Source organism: Pseudoliparis swirei, chromosome 22 (genome assembly GCF_029220125.1).
Source record: "Pseudoliparis swirei isolate HS2019 ecotype Mariana Trench chromosome 22, NWPU_hadal_v1, whole genome shotgun sequence".
NCBI classification, from domain to species: domain Eukaryota; kingdom Metazoa; phylum Chordata; class Actinopteri; order Perciformes; family Liparidae; genus Pseudoliparis; species Pseudoliparis swirei.
The window spans coordinates 14,216,215-14,234,074 of record NC_079409.1 but is presented as its reverse complement, the minus strand read 5'-3'; the positions used below and the strand labels follow the sequence as shown (position 1 = coordinate 14,234,074).

The 17,860-nt window shown below is 44.0% G+C and overlaps 1 protein-coding gene across 3 annotated transcripts; it reads right to left on the bottom strand.

The window, feature by feature from the left end:
• Positions 1–506: 506 nt before the first annotated feature.
• Positions 507–17,580, bottom strand: cacng8b (calcium channel, voltage-dependent, gamma subunit 8b). 3 transcript variants are annotated; one of them, XM_056444895.1, is made up of 6 exons: positions 17,293–17,580; positions 9,726–10,023; positions 7,801–8,025; positions 4,309–4,392; positions 3,333–3,473; positions 507–3,057 (listed from the first exon to the last, which is right to left on the bottom strand). In XM_056444895.1, the coding sequence occupies exons 2-6, from the start codon at positions 9,754–9,756 to the stop codon at positions 2,261–2,263; spliced, it is 1,278 nt and encodes a 425-aa protein (XP_056300870.1). In that variant the 5' UTR covers positions 9,757–10,023; positions 17,293–17,580; the 3' UTR covers positions 507–2,260. The 3 variants fall into 3 exon arrangements, with proteins under 3 accessions (XP_056300870.1, XP_056300871.1, XP_056300872.1); XM_056444896.1 differs by lacking the exon at positions 17,293–17,580 and adding an exon at positions 14,619–15,025; XM_056444897.1 differs by lacking the exons at positions 9,726–10,023; positions 17,293–17,580 and adding an exon at positions 4,682–4,857 and having other exon boundaries at positions 7,801–7,904.
• Between the last annotated feature and the right edge of the window lie 280 nt (positions 17,581–17,860).

Sequence of the window (17,860 nt, the reverse complement as noted above, 5' to 3'; positions counted from 1 at the left end):
AAGGAAATATCTGTTTCCTTAGCTGCTAAAAGCTCCACTGTGTCCACCAGTAACCGGCCGGTTGGTTTGCTGGTGCCGGGCGGCCGTACGGTAGATTATTAGAGCTTAATATTATTATTATTAAAACAGCTGCAGCCAAAGATGATGAGAACGATGAGAGTAACTTTGATGAACAGACAACTAAATCAGCTAAAACTCACTTTAAATCAGCATGAATAATACACTATGTGCAAGTTTAACTCCTTTCACTGTCACATTGTTTTCACATTGTCAATAGATACATGGTAATTATGAAAATGTCAATTATAGCCGCTTTGAGTAACAGGTATGAATACTTTTAGACTCTTATGCTCTCGAAAGATACTCAAAACACAGTTATATATATATGTGTATATATATATACACATATATATATATAAATATATGTGTATATATATGCTCACTCTTCAGAAAAGACCCCCTCTTCTTTCTGTGCAGAAAAGAAACAAAAGACAGCAGTCTGTGAATATGTCTGTTATTGTTTTTTTTATAAACTTCGTGCAATACAGTGTTTAAGTTTATCACACATTTAGATAAACCATAATCATTTGTCTATATATATCTATTCTCAACTACATACTATTCATATTGCCCACATAAATTCTATCTGTGTGCAGTTTTTATCACATTATTCTTTTTCTGAAATGAAATCAAAGAAATGAAAATGTTTAGAATCTGGAAGCGTCTGGTTCGTTTTGTTTCTTCATTATATCGAGTGTCCATAGGTTCAATCTGGATCTGCAGTCAGTCGGGGAACTTTGGAGGAGGGGGGGGGGGGGGGGGAGTGTTTACATTCTTGACATAAACAGGTCAGGAGTCAGCGCTCACAAGTAAAGCACAGTGAAAAGAATCATGTCGAGGTCTAGGGGGTCCTCTATGTGGAGAATCTGCTGTTGGTGATCATGTGACCAAATATGGGCGGGCAGGGGGAGCAAGTATGGCAGCGCAGGGTTGGTCGATGAAACCACCCATCAGGAGTCCAGGGAGGGCACCGGGAACAAAACAGCCCAAAATGCATACCCAGTTAAAACAGTGGTCCCGAAAAACGTATCTATAGACTTTACAAATATATGTATGCGTAAATTACAATGTACATGTATCTTTTCAAAAGTTTTTCTCTACAGTGTTTTTTTCAAACCCTCTCAACCCACATATACACATTGTCTTTTTTTGCCACTGAAAATGATGAGTTGCATGTCTCACTTTGGGACTCTTCATAGAAAAAAAATGATTATGTTTTTTTGTTTTTCTGCTCAGGCAGTAAATTTTACCTGAATCTGTACAAATGTATTATTCTATGTCTCTTTTTTCTGCTTCCTCCAGTCAGAGGTTTCTGTTAATGCCCAAGAACAAACATCTTCAACACGACTATAGCTACAAGTACTACTGTTAACACTGATTAGAATGGAAATAAGACTAACAGAGGCCCATAGAAAACTCAGACTTATAATAACAAGGAAGTTGGTCAGTTGTCTCAGTCACTCACATTATTGTTGCATTTCTGTCAGTATCAATATTGGAAGACAATTTACAAGTAGTCAAATCTGACTTCATGTTATAAATGAAAATGATATAATATGGGGGTAAAAAAAACACACAGGCCCTCATTCTCCCACATATTGTGCACACTCATGCTTGACACTGACACAGTTACACACAGCTCACTGAGAGTCCCAGTGGCTCTGCATGGAAGAAATTCACAGTAAAAGTCGTAGAGATCTAAAATTAGAGTGAAAGTAACATGAAAATTAAAATGTTCATTCCAAACTATAGTGTTTGCAAATACGGCTAGCCTGTAATAATGCTAAGAATAATCACAACAACAATTTTACATTAACGATGATCTGGTTAATTAGCGGTAATATTGCACAAAAAAATCTGTGAAACATTTTCAGAATAGCCCAAGGTTAATTGTGTTTGATCATTAATAAAATAAATCATTTCTAGCACATTAAAATATCAAAATAGTTTTATTGTGAAAGTTCATTGTTGTTGTTATTATCACTCTGTTATTACTCATCTTCTTTTTGTTCTCAGTGAGATTGAGCAGACTAAATAACAGTGAACATGGAGGGAGAGATTTAGTATTTCACCCGTCTGTCTGTCTTTCTATCTTTTTCTCAGTGAGCCACAGAAACACAGTGCTCCTCTCTATCTTCCCTCTTTCATGACTACCCATCCTCCTTCTCTCCCCTCTTTCTCGCCCTCTGACACCCTCTCTCTACACAGGCGTTGTCTTCCTATTGAGGGTGTTAGAGTTGCTCTCCCTGTCCCCCTTCAGCCTGTCCAGAGTCCCCATCCCTCGCTCCCTGTCTACTGTGGACGAGGTGAAGGGTGGAGGGCCGGAGCCCACCGAGTTGGGCATCGGCGCGTTGGAGTTGGAAGAGTTGGAAGGGTTGTGGGACTTAAGCGATGGAAGTGTACCGCTCATCATCACTCCCCCACCACCTCCATCCTTTGGGAAGCAGTTGTGGAGCTGGTAGAGTGTGGCCCTGTCCACCGTTCCATACATGGGCGGCAAACCCCCCATTTTGGGGTCACGGGACAACGTGTAGAGAGAGATGTCGCCTCCAGCCAGGGCCGTGTGGGAGCGAGAGTGGGGGTTCGGTAAGGTAGATACTGAAATGGGGCCCTGGGAAAGCAGCGAAGAGGGGGGCAGGCCGAAGTTCTTGCTCCCGCCTCCCCCTACAGGTGAGGGGTCTCGGGAGCGGGAGGGGTCGGTGGAGCGGGACGAAGAGCGGGAGCGGCGGCGGAAGCGGTAGCTGGGCAGGCGGAGCATGGCGTGCGTGGTGCTCTTGAAAATGTCGGTGCGTGACCGGCAGCGCAGCTCCTTGTTCTTCTCGATGTAGATGTTAACAGCGAGCACCCCCACCATCTCGGCCATGATGAAGGAGAGACCCCCAAAGTAAAAGGACCAACCGTAGGAGTACTGCCACTTCTTATCCTCGTCCTTCTTCGGTGAGATGTCCCCCAGTGCGGCCGAGATGTACACAATCACACCAATGATGTTACTGAGGCCTGAGGGAGCACATACACATGGTATTCACAAAAGAGCGGAACACGTTTAGACGGACTAAGTTACAAGTTGAGTAAACACACTCGTTCAACATGATGATTTGCGACAATAAAGACAACTGCCAAGATGGAGGCTGGATGTAAACTTCTCTTTTAAACTGTCAGAATAGTCTAAACACAACTAGACACAAATAAAGCATAAAAACTGTTTGGGCAAGTCATATACACACTGACAACAGCAGTCACACACATATACGCACACATTATTCTTAAGTTACCTGCAGCCACAAAGAGAATTCCTGCCCCCAGGATGATGTTTCTTTTGCTCTTATAGAAGCGGCTAGCAGCGATGCAAAGCCCCCCCATCAGCAGCAGGATGGCACTGAGGATCGGGAAGATGTTGGAAGCCCTGACGACCCCTAGACAGAGGAGAGATAATGCTCAACAGCAAAAACTAGAGAAGAGTGTACATATACGTATGTTTATATTGACATGAGACGTCCGTGAAGAAGAAAAGAAAATATGTCTTTTGGATGTAAACAGACAGAAAACATTCTGTCACCGAATCAACTGGGATTTGAACTTTTATGATTACAACTTTAAGTAAACGGGTGCTGTACTAGAGTAGAGTAAAACGACCGACAAACACAAAAAGTGTTAACTTATACCGCACAACCCAGGTTTAGACAATACAAGGAGGATGCAGAATAATAGTCACAGAAAAATATGAAATGGTTAAAGCTACTCCATTAAAAACAATACTCAGTGAGGAAATTAATTACTCAGTCCTAGACACACGATTAAATCAAATCAAACCCTTCCCATGTGGCCTTTAGTACTGCCCCCCCCCCCACACACACACACACATATTAACACTCATCTCGAGAACAACTAGGACATGGGAGAGAAAATGCCACCTAAATGCCAGCAAGATGCCTCTGCAACATAGCAAACAGAACACAAGCTCCTCTACGGATGCCCCGGCTCACATGTAGCACAACGATACCCTGCAGGGCACTGAGCACCAACTAGGACACTCCATCTCCCCTGACTTTATGGACACAATGTCACATGCTTCTTTCTTGCAAAGACAATCATATGAGGAATGAGCAATAACAAAACCAGTTCTAAAAGATAATGGCGTTACATGTTTCACTACTGCAGTTTACATTATGTTCCTCCTCTCTCTTATTTATAACCAGAGTTATGTCATTCATGTATTATCCATGTTGAGAAGTGCTGGTGTTGACTTACGTAGAACGTACTCTGCCCCATCATGGTCAAAGTCTGCATCTTCTGGGAAGTGGTTGATCTGAGAACACACTCCTCTCTTTACTCCTGCGATATGACAGGAGAAACAGGGGTGACCAGACGCAACACAAGGCAGGAACTCATAACTGTAAGCTCACGAAGAGAGAACAGCAAACAGTCTCCTGAGGAAGAAATAGATCGGCGACTCAACAGTCATAGCTTTGTTAGAAAATGTCTTTTTCTGAATCCAATGTGCCAGATGATGAACTTCAACATGATAATAAGAACATCACCAATTCAAAATGCAAGTTAGTAACATCACACACACGGAAATACATACAAGTATGCAGACACACACAGGCAGACGGATAACTACCCGCCGGGGTCTTGCATGTAGACAGACAGACGAACGGAGGGATGCTGACGCACGATGATGACAGCACACCACTGTTGCTGATGGATTGTGGGAAAGATGGATGGAGGTGAAAGAGACACAGACGGAAGGAGAGACTGACAGATGTGGGATGAGCTGTTATATGTCCACAGGTTGCTCTGTAAAGAAACAGAGGAACATCAGTTGAGCCGCACAGCGTTATCGTTCTCACACAAAATGTTCTAGGTGATGTTCGTTCATTGTTTTAGACGTGAGATATTGAACTGGTCAACACACATGTTGCTCTCTCTTTTCATGGACAACCATGACCACTTACCTTCAGGTGTAGCTATTCGGCACTTTTCATACATATCTATGATCTTTCTGTTAATCTGTTAAAATGTTGGGCATTGTGTATAACTCCAAATTGCACCTTGTTTGTTTTGTATTTGCACTCAAATCAATGTTTTTGTATTCTTTCCAACTTTCTACTTGCTGCACAACATAAAATGTCCTCGTGATGAAAGAAAGCTCCGTCTCCTCTTATCTTGGCGTGCTTATCCGTATCAGTGATGGGGCACTTGCCCCCCAAAGGGCACTGGTTCTGCAGTTGCCAAGGGGAATGTGGCAAGATTTGTAATGGTTCAACAGACGTGATGAATAAATAAGTCAAAAATATAAATAAAACAATTCACACATTGAGTCAGCTTCAACACGTGAACAAAGTGTGAAAAGATAGCGAGTGAGCAAAAAAGTAAAAACTGTCAGCTGCAAGCATAGACAAATGCTTCATGTTTGAAGTTAGTTCAAAATGAAGAGTTCAAAACAAGTAATTAAAATTGTTTGATAGAACATAGATTATTACTATTATAAATAGTATAAGATACCTTGTTGGAAGATACAAATGAATTGGTACATTGGTAAAGTAGAAACATGGCCGAGCCTCCGCCACTCAACCAAACTGACCTCAACATTAAGAGTTCATTGTACGTATTATAACAATATCCATTTTTATAAAATGAATAGTATTAGAGAATATCTAGTTAATAATAAATCAGTGAACTCATCTATAACCTAATGCTGGGTGTCGATGACGGGGTACCTGAGTCTAGCTCACAGAGCTGGGGGCTGGGAGGGAAGTGTAAATACGTGCTAGGAATAAGAAATCTGACAAATAAAAGAAAGTAATGACCGACAGGTAATTCAGTGCAATATCACCTTCAGTAAACCTGCGGAAGGGCAGTAGAGGAGGACAGGACACATCTCTATCTACAGCATAATGTGCCACCCACCCACAGACATACATCTTGTAGGTCTAGCATGTCCTGCATCTCCACTCCAGCTCCACCTCACTGCATCGCTGCACGGCTACTGAGAATCTATCTTGGCTGAATACTCCACAGACATCAAGGATACTTGACCTCTAAGCCATGCCAAGATACTGTCAGCCTTACTGCACCACAATGTGAGAGAAAGGAAAGAAAGAGAGGAAACTTTAAGGAGGGGAAGAGGAGGAGAAACCAGTGAAAGATTACATTTAATGTTTGGGGGAGTGAGACAGAGAAACGGAAAGAGTCAGGCATCGGAGGGAGTGGGTGGGGGAGCACTGCAGCAGTGCTGCAAGGGCGAGAGCTTATCACTAATTGGCTGCTTTGCTATCAGGAAGCTTAGAGATGAGGACAAATTAGCTTTGTACAATGACCAAGCCCAGAATGGGCTGGGGATGCTTTATAAGGAGAGCCAAGAGGTTTTCCTGGAGACAGTAGTCTGCAGCAAAGGCCCAGATTGCTAACTCTCACCACCCTGTTGGCTGTAGCTGCTTCACTGCTCGCTCCACCCGGCCTTCACTGTCGAGTGTCAGCCAGGCCGTGTGATGTATCATGAATTAGAGCTCGTGTTGATGACCACTTGGAGTGAGAAGTCGATGGGCATCAGGCTAAACGTGGGCCTTTTGTTTCAACACTTGAATTAAATTACTGCAGCCTGAATCAAACACAATGATTCATGGATTATTTGGGTACAAATGTCATGTAAATATACTGCAATTATGCAAAATTGTTTTCTTTTCACGATGGTACGGTCTACCAAGTACAAACAGAATGTGTATATGTTGATGCCAACAACACAATGATTACTGATAATACAGCAGCGCTGCAGCTTCCCAAACAAAGTGCTCGAAGGTCAAGTGAAAGGCGCTGAACACGCTTACACTGATCCTGCTTTGCCACGCATGAAATAAAGAAATAACACCAGCAACACATGGTGGCCGACAAACAATATGATTACCCTTAAAAGCTTTGACATAGCCAAGAGATTTTCATTGCACCGTAATGAGATAGTTCAGTTGGATCCATCACCACCTCCACTGTGCCACCCACTCAACATTGGCGAGTGTTAAATCGTCAAATCACAGCAGAGGCAGAAAGTCAAGAGTTTGTGATTACAATAAAGTCAAAATACAGAAATAACAACACTAAATTCAGCTTAAATTAAATTATTATGCAGGACAAATGGGCAAATAGTACCCATCCCCTCTTCCTTGACATAGCGAGAAATAACAGTTATTTAGAATAGTTTAACATTTTGGGAAAACAGCTGATTTACTCGCTTGCAAGAGTAAAAAAAGTAAAGAGTGACATCACTTTCAGGACTGTGCTGCGTTATTATAAATCGTAATCTTCTAACGAGACCCGCCCAGTGCAGCGCTATGACTGGTCAAACGTCCGTGCTCGTCGGGGTACTGGTAACCTGATTCGTTCATGTCCTACACCTTGTCCAATGGGCGATCCTGATCTGAACTACAGGAGGTTCAAGCCTAACCTCAATCGTCGCTGCCCAAACCAGCCACGCAGGCCAGGTCTCACCAAGAAGACTCGTGGGATTTGTAATGTCTGTGGTGTAAATACGAAGCTGCACCTAGCAGCCAGTTAGCTTAGATTAGCACAACAACTTCAAATATGGCTATGACCATATTCAGATTTTTTCCGCTTTCGTTTTTATATGGATTTAATGTTCCTTCGCACACATCAACCGCCTCGACCAATGCAAACTCCTTCCTGCAAGCATCCCCTTCAGGACAAATCCCACCCACAGGCCCAATGTTCCCATAACTTCTCCGTTACCTTCCAGGCAGCATATCCTCCACAATCCAGAGTGGGTGAGCGCCCCCGGATCCTTCTTGTCCTTGTTATGGGGGTCGTCCTGGGTAACGTTGGCTGTGCTGTTGCAGATGAGGGCCCGGGAGTACAGCCAGTAGTCCGTCCCTATTGCCACCGTCATCAGGCCGAAGGAAGCAAAGGCCCCGACGATGGTGAGAAGGATCTGAATCCCCTTCTCACACACCATGCCTTCCGGGGGAGAAAAAGAGAGGAGGAAGAAGGGAGGGAGAAAAAGAAAAAGGTTGATAAAGTTAAAAGAATGGAATAACTAACCAAGTGTGTGTTACGATCGTACACAAAGTGCAGTTTAGTGGAAAAAGACGGCAAACGTTCAGGTGAGATGATGAGGGGCAATGGGAGGTGAGGCGAACCGATGGGAGGCAGAGAGGGTGCTGATGGGAAAATGCGAGAGCGAGGAGGAGGCGGATGTGGGAGGTGCTTAAGTGGCTCTATGATGTGTCCTTGGAGGAGAGTTGGATGACTCTGCTGACTCCGCTTAACAAGACAGAATTGATGAGAAACACAATAGATCACACCCTCCCAATCTCAGTGTACTCCATATTCATGACCCTGACACTCTCTCCCTCAGAATCAGCACGGCTGGAGATGAATACACAAACAAAAACACACGCACACACACTCAGTGCGTTTACATGCAATCGAATTATTGGCTTAGTCGGACTGAAATCGAATTATCCGTTTCATGTAAACACCTTAGTCGGACTATGTGCGGTCCGACTTCGGTCCGATTAACACCCCTGGATAGCTCGGTCCGATCCAGTTGATAATTCGACTCGCGGCATGTAACTTTGAATTCGATTCGGAACTGGACTTTGCGTCTTTGCGCATGCTCGAGATCCCGCCGCCCGCCCTCCTCCCTCCCTCCCATGTCGTGACCCGGAAGTCGAAAGAGACGATAAATTGTTTCCCAGGTTGCAACAAATAACCAGTCCGCTGCTAACCATGTTGGTGCCTAAGCATAACTCCTCATGATGTCCCCTGAGATCGGGTCTGTGCGCGGATGGTCGGCGCGCATCACGGCAGAGCGATGCGACCCGAGAAGTGTTAACGGGGGGGGGGGAGAGTTGCTGAGCGATTAAATATATCTCTTGTTCTGCCTGTTTTGTGATATACATGCCTAAAAGGCGCCTAATATTTCTAGACTGAAATAATATCGGCATTATAATTATTATAACTATGAGGATTTTATTAGTTGCCTATTTAGTGGTGCCCCCTCAGGACTTGGTGCCCTACGCGCAGCGCGTCGTGCGCGTTATGGGAGCGGCGGCGCTGCAAACAACGCTATGGAGAACACAAGAGCCACACATCTCTGGACCGAAGAGCAGACAGAATTTATGCTTAATGTATTGAAGGATTTGAACATACTAAAGTTCATGGTTCTTTCTCGAAATGTTGATGTTGTTGTTGGTTGTTGTTGGTGGTGGTGAAGAGGTCAAGCGGAAATGGCTGTATCACCACGAGTTGTAATGAAAACAGCGCCGCCTATCGTATCGGATATGACATGCTTTCGGCCAATGATTCGAATTACTCACTGCCATGTATATTGGGAGAACAGCTGATCCCCCAAAAGATAGCATAGTCCGACTAAAGCAAGATTCGAATTATACCATCATGTAACCGCACTGACTATATCAAGATCACCTTGCACCGATAGTCTTCTTTCGGAAGCAAATGTGGTTGCCCCTTTTAAATACATGCAGTGAGGCTCTCACACAAACAGCTTCACACAGCCAGCCTCACAGACCCATGAAGTGGCCTCTACTGTCAACATCCTCCACTATGTTCAGCATCAAAAGTTTTCATTTCATCTTAATAACGCTGATTCTGACAGACATGAGAAAGCAAAGTCTCAAACAGTCGGGACTCACCTGCCGCCGTGTTTCTATCCTTCGACTCCATTTTGAAATCTTTCTCTTCCTCGTCAGTGAAGAACGTGCTGTCCCCTCAATCCGGACAGCATCCATCGACTGTTTTCACCCGCTCCCCTCTTTCCTTCTTGCACTTGTTCCCTCTCTTTTGCCTCTTTCTCTTGCTCTCTCTCTCTCTTTTTCTTTCTTTCTCACTGGAAAGCTGTTGCTGGTGGAGGTTGTGGCTTGGACGGTTGTTCCGCTCTCTCCGTCCGTCCTCTGTTAGCAGCAGACTCGCACCATGGTCACCGCTCTGCTGCTGCACATGAAATGAAGCAAAGGGTCGGGGATTTTTGCATTTTCTTCGTTCATGGAGCAGTAAAGGCCATAAATTCACAGATGAAAAGAAAAGAGGACTCGTAAAGAAACAAGTATCATCATATCAGAGCTGCAACAACTCCATAATTCTAATATATAAATATATAGCCCGCTACAACGGTCTCAATGGCAATAGTCCACATCAAAAAGACTGGTGCTCTCACAATAAATAATTTGAAAGGTAATATCGGTTCTACTCCTATTTTATTAATCTTTTGTTGTGCTAATTAACAAACGTTAGCATACCAACACACTAAACTGAAATTGTGAACCTGTAAAACATGAAACCTGCTTAAAGTCAGTGTTATCGTTGTGAGAATGTTCTGCTTGAGTTGGTGGTTAGCAGCTGCAGCTACCTCCAGCCTCACAGAGCTGCGAGCAGGCTGGAGACATCTTCTGTTGATTGACTCATCATTATCAACCCACCAGCTCTATATTCTACACGAAAGATGCTTTTTTGGGTAATGTTAGCCAATATTGAAACATTGTTTACACAGATTAGAGTGATTATAAGTGACAGCTTCACAGGCTAAAGACAGAATGACTCCACGGCGAGTTGTACTGCATCTACCCTGAATAAGAAGAGCGAGAGGGGGAGGCAGAGAGGACCAACCCGACATTGTTACCATAGCAACATCGAATTCCAAAGTCTGGATCAGCATAGAGCGAGGGGGGGGAAAGCGATAGAGGGAGAAAGAGGCAGATAGCAAAGCGGAGAGAGGGAAAAGAAGAGTGAGAACAGAGATGGGAAAGAAAGAGAAAGAAAGGGGGGGGATATTTCAAATCACTAGCATGAGTGAGTGAAACACAGACAGACTCACAAACAGAACAGTGCGCTAACGCTCTATCAATAGGTGTGTGACCATGGTGACACAGATGCTCCCAGACAGACACACACACACACACACATGCACGTGCACGCACAAACACACGGCGGTAAAGACAACGAGAGAGGATGAGAAGAAACCGCTTCGTCGGTGTGTTTTCTGGATGGATTAAAGAAAGAGTATGAGGATGCAATAAAGCAGCACACATTATTCAACAAACATTATTTAGCAGCCATAATGCAGTGCAGTCAAGTCTGTTAATATTTGATGATGCAATATGGCACCGTGATCAAAATAGGTTACATCCTGTTTGCATTGTGAGACCCAAAACAGAGCCGCCTCGGAGACAGAAGGGGAGATGGAGGAGAGACGGTGTGTTGTGTGCGTTTGTTTTATGTGTGTGTGTGCGCATTTTCCCTCCAATCTCATATGTGCAGGCAAACAAGTGAATTTGATTGTGCACGTGCTTGTGTGTGTGTGTGTGTGTGTGTGTAGTATGACCTTCCAACCCTATCAACATACTGCCTCTCTCTGAGGAGAATACACGTCCAGAAGGGATTACCCGATCTCTTAAGACCTTAACAAATGCAGTATCTATTGTGTGTGTGTGAATGTGTGTGCGCGTGTGTGTGCGCGCGTGTCTGCGTGTGGTCTTTGACTCCAGTATTTAATGAATGACCTTAACAATAACCTACTAAGTTATTACCCGTAGCAAAAACTCCCTTGTGTAGGAGATCATAATTGCCATTTAATTATCTGTAATTTCCATTTTCCTCGAATAATTAAGAAAGAGGGGAACGAGAGCAAGAGAGCGTGAAAGAACAAGAGGGCAAGAACGAAGAAAGAAAGTATGAAAGTTTAACTAAATGTTTAGGACTTAGGGACTTTACAAGCATGACTTAACACTATTCAGGTTTATATCTGGGTCCACAGTGCTCCTCATTTTCTCTTGAAGCGAGCAACTTCAGGCTACACGAACCACGGCTTGGATAACACAACCAAACATCTGTTAAGTTGCGATGAGGGGAATGGAGGTGCCGGTTTAAAGTCTTTAGTACAAAGTGAACTACGGGTCAGTCCAACCCGACACCTCAATCATTGCCATACGGTCCTTAACAGCAACATAGAGGTTCATTTCAGAATCTGGATTGATTTGAGGAATAAAAAGACATGTTTTCCTTTTCCATAGTGTGATGCTCCATAGTATGTGTGCATGCAGCACCCTGAGGAGCAGGTTGTCCTGCAGCAACGAAGGCCGAGGGGAGCAAGCTGCTACAGCGACCACTCGGGGACCGGGTCTTCACTCGCCTGGAAACTCAGGATGTAATCAGACATTCCTGTGTGACTACTTCCCAGCATGACAGCATACCTTGTATAAAATACAAGCACACCCAATGCGTTGTGGCTCCAATAATGCAGCCATAAATCACATAGGAGATTTGAATTTTGAAGCAGCTGCTCCATTAGCTATTCATTGCATAAATCAAATACCAAACTGCTTATTGAATAAATGATGACATTTGTAATAACTTTTTTTCCACACATGTGAAAGGCAAACTATTCTGTGTGGGCATGTGAGAGTATTTCCAGTGTCGATACACAACAACGATTCAACAGCACAGTCACACTAAATTGACTGTTCCATGAGAGGAACATCAGGGGCTTAGCTAGTGAATATTACACTGGCTAATACTGATTGCTTGACCAAGAGAGAAAAAAATGCACCAGGCCTACTTATGATGACAGCTCTAAAAATACAAGCAGCATCTTCTATTTTGAGTGCTTGATGCAAACATGTCTAAATATTCAGAGCAGTGACTCTTGGTAGCTGTGATGATTTCTCTCCTTAATCATGAGAAAAAGCTACACACCTGAGCTCCTTGCTGAGATCCCACAGCTGGTAAACACACACACACACACACACACACACACATTTACATCTCTGCACACTCACATGCATTTCCAGCACAGACACACACGCAGGTGCATAGAAAAAGATCAACACGCAAACAAACCCTTGGCATGCAGGCACATATGCAGCCTCAAACCCCCACAACTGTCAAAATGATGACAATACAATCATAAAATAGGTCATCTTTAAAAAGGCATGACAAAGCGGAGCCAAATTGCCATTAAGCCCAAGTTGAAGAGTCTACCAAGATCTTCAGACTGCATGTGAGCGAGCCTCTGCCCGTCTGAGCAGAACAGCCTGAGGACGCAGTGACAGCAGCACCTTGGTCTAAGAGGCTCCCGAAATAAAATGTCTCTGGACGACCTGACGCTCGTGACCCCATGAACTTATGGCTCAACACATGCACACGTGCAGCACATGCTTCAAGACAGCCCGATTCACCGAGTAAAGTAACAGCTGATCTAATTTAAGACGGCTCTTTGAATTTATGGTTTTAATAAAGAAATAGGTGTGTCATTAATTCATTATCCTGCTGTTTAAGTGCAGCGGAGGTGATGGAAATTAAGTAGGAAAATAACTGAATAATCGCAAATATCAAAGCTTATAATAAAAATAAAATAACAGTAACCCTTATTACAGGCTGAAATTTAATTATTATTTGTATTTGTGATTAATGATTTAATCTGTAAAATGTTCACACAAAGAAAAAAAGGAAATCACAATTTAACTGAGTCCAAGGACAAACCGTCCAAACCCAGACACACGATTCACAACGACACACGTCTGAGAACATTAGCAAATGCTCATAACTGAGAAGGTAAATGTTTCGGATCTTTCTTTAAAAAAATGATTTAACAGTTGTAATAAATTAATGTAGGTGTGAAATAAAACATATTAAGAATTCTGACATACGTGATCCCACTTTTCTGTGAAAAAGATGAGAGAGGATCAATACTGCTCTCAGATTGAAGTGGTATTGATCTTCTCATCCGACTTTCAGCAAGAAAGAATGTTTACCAAAATGACTAAAACTCAAGGTTCACCCACCAGCGTTCTCAGGGGCTTTCAACCCCATCCCATGCTCTTCATTAGTGAATAGAGTTGTGTGACACATGAGAAATGAGCGTCTTCTGTTAATTAAGGAAACATGGTTAAGAGCTCCAGAAGAAACTAATCCGTAGACCTGGATTTTATATATTTATTGTCAGATTATTGTCTATTTCTTTTCCGTCAGTCAAGTAATTAAACGACTTATCTTTACAGTTATTTACAGGTATGTCATTAGATAATTCATGTTTTTGTTCGCTAATAATACACGTGATGTACACAACCTTTTCTGCCCTATGAAAGGGTGAACATCTTACGACGTGGTCTGAACGAGATCTTTTTAATGTTGCAATGATGGAGAACACTTGGTCGCAGGCCTCACGATGTGTGTCTCCAGTCTAGTGAGCACGCTCTCCCGTCAGACATGCTAACACTTGGTCGGCTGTGTGTTTGACCTGCGTGCCTTTGCACAGACCGGTTGCTACAATACATCACGGACACGACGCTTCAATCACAGGCTCGTACAGCCCTGCTCTCACAGGCTGCACTAACTTGAGCAAAGCACTTAAAAACTCCAAAGCTGGAGGTTAATTGATGCATAGGTCACAGCCATTGAGACGGGAGTCAATTAGAAAGCGTTGGATAAAAGCATCACTGGAATTATAAGCAACGTTGTGTATGGAATCAGCTAAAACACGAAGCCCTGTACGCCTTTGAGTACAATCATGGGTTAAAATGTACTTTACTTACCAAGTACAGTCCAGATGCAGGAGTTTGTGTTACTGACATTGGTGCAGAGAGCAGAAGTCACACATGTATCAGATCGAATGGTTATATTTTGATAATTAGACTTGTTATGGGACCCTGATGTACAATGAGGTATCTGAGTCTGCCGTCTTGTACAATGCAGGGTTTCCTCCTGAGCTCCCCGAAGAGAAGAAGCAACATTGTGAAGCCTTGCCGGAGACCATCAAGAAAATTGCAGCAAAGGCATTGATCCCCTGAAGAATATGGCTACGTGACATATGCGATGATCATTGCAGAATTGCTTCTCCTCGAAGAGCGAAGCAGAGGAAGAAGAAGATGAACGGCTTACGGCCAACCAGCTCTGAAATATGGGAGCCATAGCGAGGCAAAACAAGCGGAAGTATTCAAGTTCCAGATATTGTTTCCAATCGCTCCGGACCGCTCGTGCATTCGATGATTAGGATTTGGCCGGCGCTTTCAACAACTCCAGCCTGTGTGGGCTTCGCACCAGTTGTGACTGCAGTGAGTCACTTTACAGCGTAAACAGCAGATCTTAGAGGCGGCTGAGGGGTTTTGAACGTAATCCAAAATCCACAGAGACAATCATCAAGGCCACACACAGTACAGACGTGTTTACCACGTGGGACGCCGAGTGGCTGAGGGGGCGTGGCCAACAGACTGCGGGACCGACCACCTCTCAATGAAAGATGGCTGATCATTGATGCAGAGTTAATTAATGGCACCATGTTGCAAGAACTTCCCCTGTCGCTGTTTGGGACGTGTTTGGTGTATCACTGCGCATAAGTTAGCCCAACGTGCCCAAAATCATATAGTTCCTACAAACGGCTTACAACAAGGTCGCTGGATTATCTTGAGCAGCCAGGCCAGGATTTCTGGAAAGAGAGATTAATGATGAGTATTATTTTGGGTGCTTTGAACACCACAAGCAGATCTAGATTATGTAGTCCCATTATATTGGAGAAAAGGCCAACATCGCTATGGCCGGTATCTCAGAGACTCACACCAAAATAATTTAGCTGTATACATAGCACTTTGTAGAAGGTTAGAGGTATATATAGGTAAGAGGAGAAATGTGCATTTTGTATTTTGGGGTGAACTGTCCCTTTAACGTGCAACAATCATGAGGCTTCATTTAGACTGCCATTAAAAGTCTGAATCCTGAAGTTATTTTGCAAACTACAGTTTAAATTAAATATTTTAACTCTATGTTTCACGAGACATCTGTGGAGATGTACAGAATGGCGATTACTTAATTGTGCAATTAAGTTTTTCATCCACCAAGATCTATTTACAAATTGCATCTATTTATTATGACATGAACACATGAACTACAATTTAACAATCAATCACCACCCACATTGACAACAGCAATTCCCGGCTCAACGCCATGATGTATCCAAAGTGCAACTTCATCCCTGTGACACTGCTCACATGGAGCGAGAGCCACACAAGCTGCATCTGCATGATAACCACAAAGGAGCAGGTGCTGCTGATGGACACTTAGGCTGCTGTAAAAGGAAAAAGGCCAGACCCCATGCTGAAGAGACGCTGCACCTAAATCAAAAACTCAGCTCAGAGGGGAAACGCTTGTGCTTCAACTGCACGTGACACCATTTGGTTATCTCACACTAGATGATGGTAATCATTCAGAGTCCTTCCTGCAGCTGCCCGTGAAGACAGGTATAGGTTGTTTTTGACAGTGCACAGTGTCTCCTGAATGCTGCAGTGCACACTCCTATAGCATCTCCAATCACATGTCATTCCACCTTTGGCCCAGATGTGCTCTAAGCTGTGATGAGAAATGAATGATTGATAACGCGCCAGATGTTTGGTGCCCTTTACCTCCGAATCTGGCAGAACACAGAGCACACGTCGGCCAGAGAGAGCAGACAGAGGGGCTGAGAGAAAACGAATCTCGTAACTCATCAGATAACATGATGTGGCCCAGGTCCAACACGAAGCTAAGATGTTGGCCCTGCAATGAGAGGAGTCCGGCGGCGGAGCGCGCGAGCTGGAGACCACAGATGCGAGCTCGGAGCATCGGGCCGAGCGCGGGCCAAGCTCAATATAGTGATGCGGACTGCGGTGCATTCATTAATAGAGCCACACACACACACACACACACACACACACACACACACACACACACACACACACACACACACACACACACGCCTGCATACGGCTACAGTGGAAAATGGACGCCTAGCATTAAGCGGCCGGTACAGAAACTCAGTGGAATGGGACACAGATCCCACATCACACAACCCGGTCCATTCCGGCCCATACAACCGAGATGTTAGCCCCAACATGCGGTGCGGATGCAGGGGGAGCTTTAAAGAACTATTATAAGGATTTTATTTGCATAAAAGACGTTGCCGCTGCTAATTATAGGCCCGAGGAAATAGGTGGTAAAAAAACCATCCAGCGTTTTTATCAGAGAAGTGGCAGAAATCTGAGAATGATGATTATTATTATTTGTCCTCATTCCGTAGTCCACAGTGCCAGTAGTGGGCTAAGTTGCGGGCAACGTGAAACAAATCAACGTGGCGTGTAAATGACAGTGAATACACTGATCCATTAAGCTGCAAAGTAAAAACAACAGTGACACTGTGTCATCTTAATCATTGAAAGAATAAGCTGGTAGAGGTCTTACCTGCAGGCTGTTTTATTTCAGAGATTCGCAGCGCGTCGCACTCCCAAAGAGAGATGGAGATGGAGGGGGGGAAAAGAAGATAGAGGGTGGACGGTGGATGGGCTGAATAACGGCTCTATCGAGGCAACAAATAAAAATAAATAGAAAAGGGGATGATTAGAGTTGGTAGAAATAAAAAGATCGCGAGGGACTGGGTTCTCAATTCCTGATTAAATGTGAGTCAGCCAGCGGTGGAAAAGGGTTGAACATGCATAAAAAAGGCTAATACAAAACACGTCACTGAACACGGATTTGTCTACAGTGGATGTGGCCGCTGCTTGTGTGTACTCGGGGAGAATGCGTCTCCCCCCTCCCCTCCGGTTGCAGCTGCCTGCCTGCCTGTCTGCTCCTCTTTCTCTTTTTCCCACACTCAGACCGGCGCAAGCAACTTGTCGCATCCCACCAAAACTCCTCAATGATGGGAATGATGACGGATAGTGTCAGAATCGACACAAGATGAAATCGACACTATGTCGCGCTACAAGACCACGGCGAAGGTTTACCCCCCCCCCCCTTCTCTTCTCTCTCA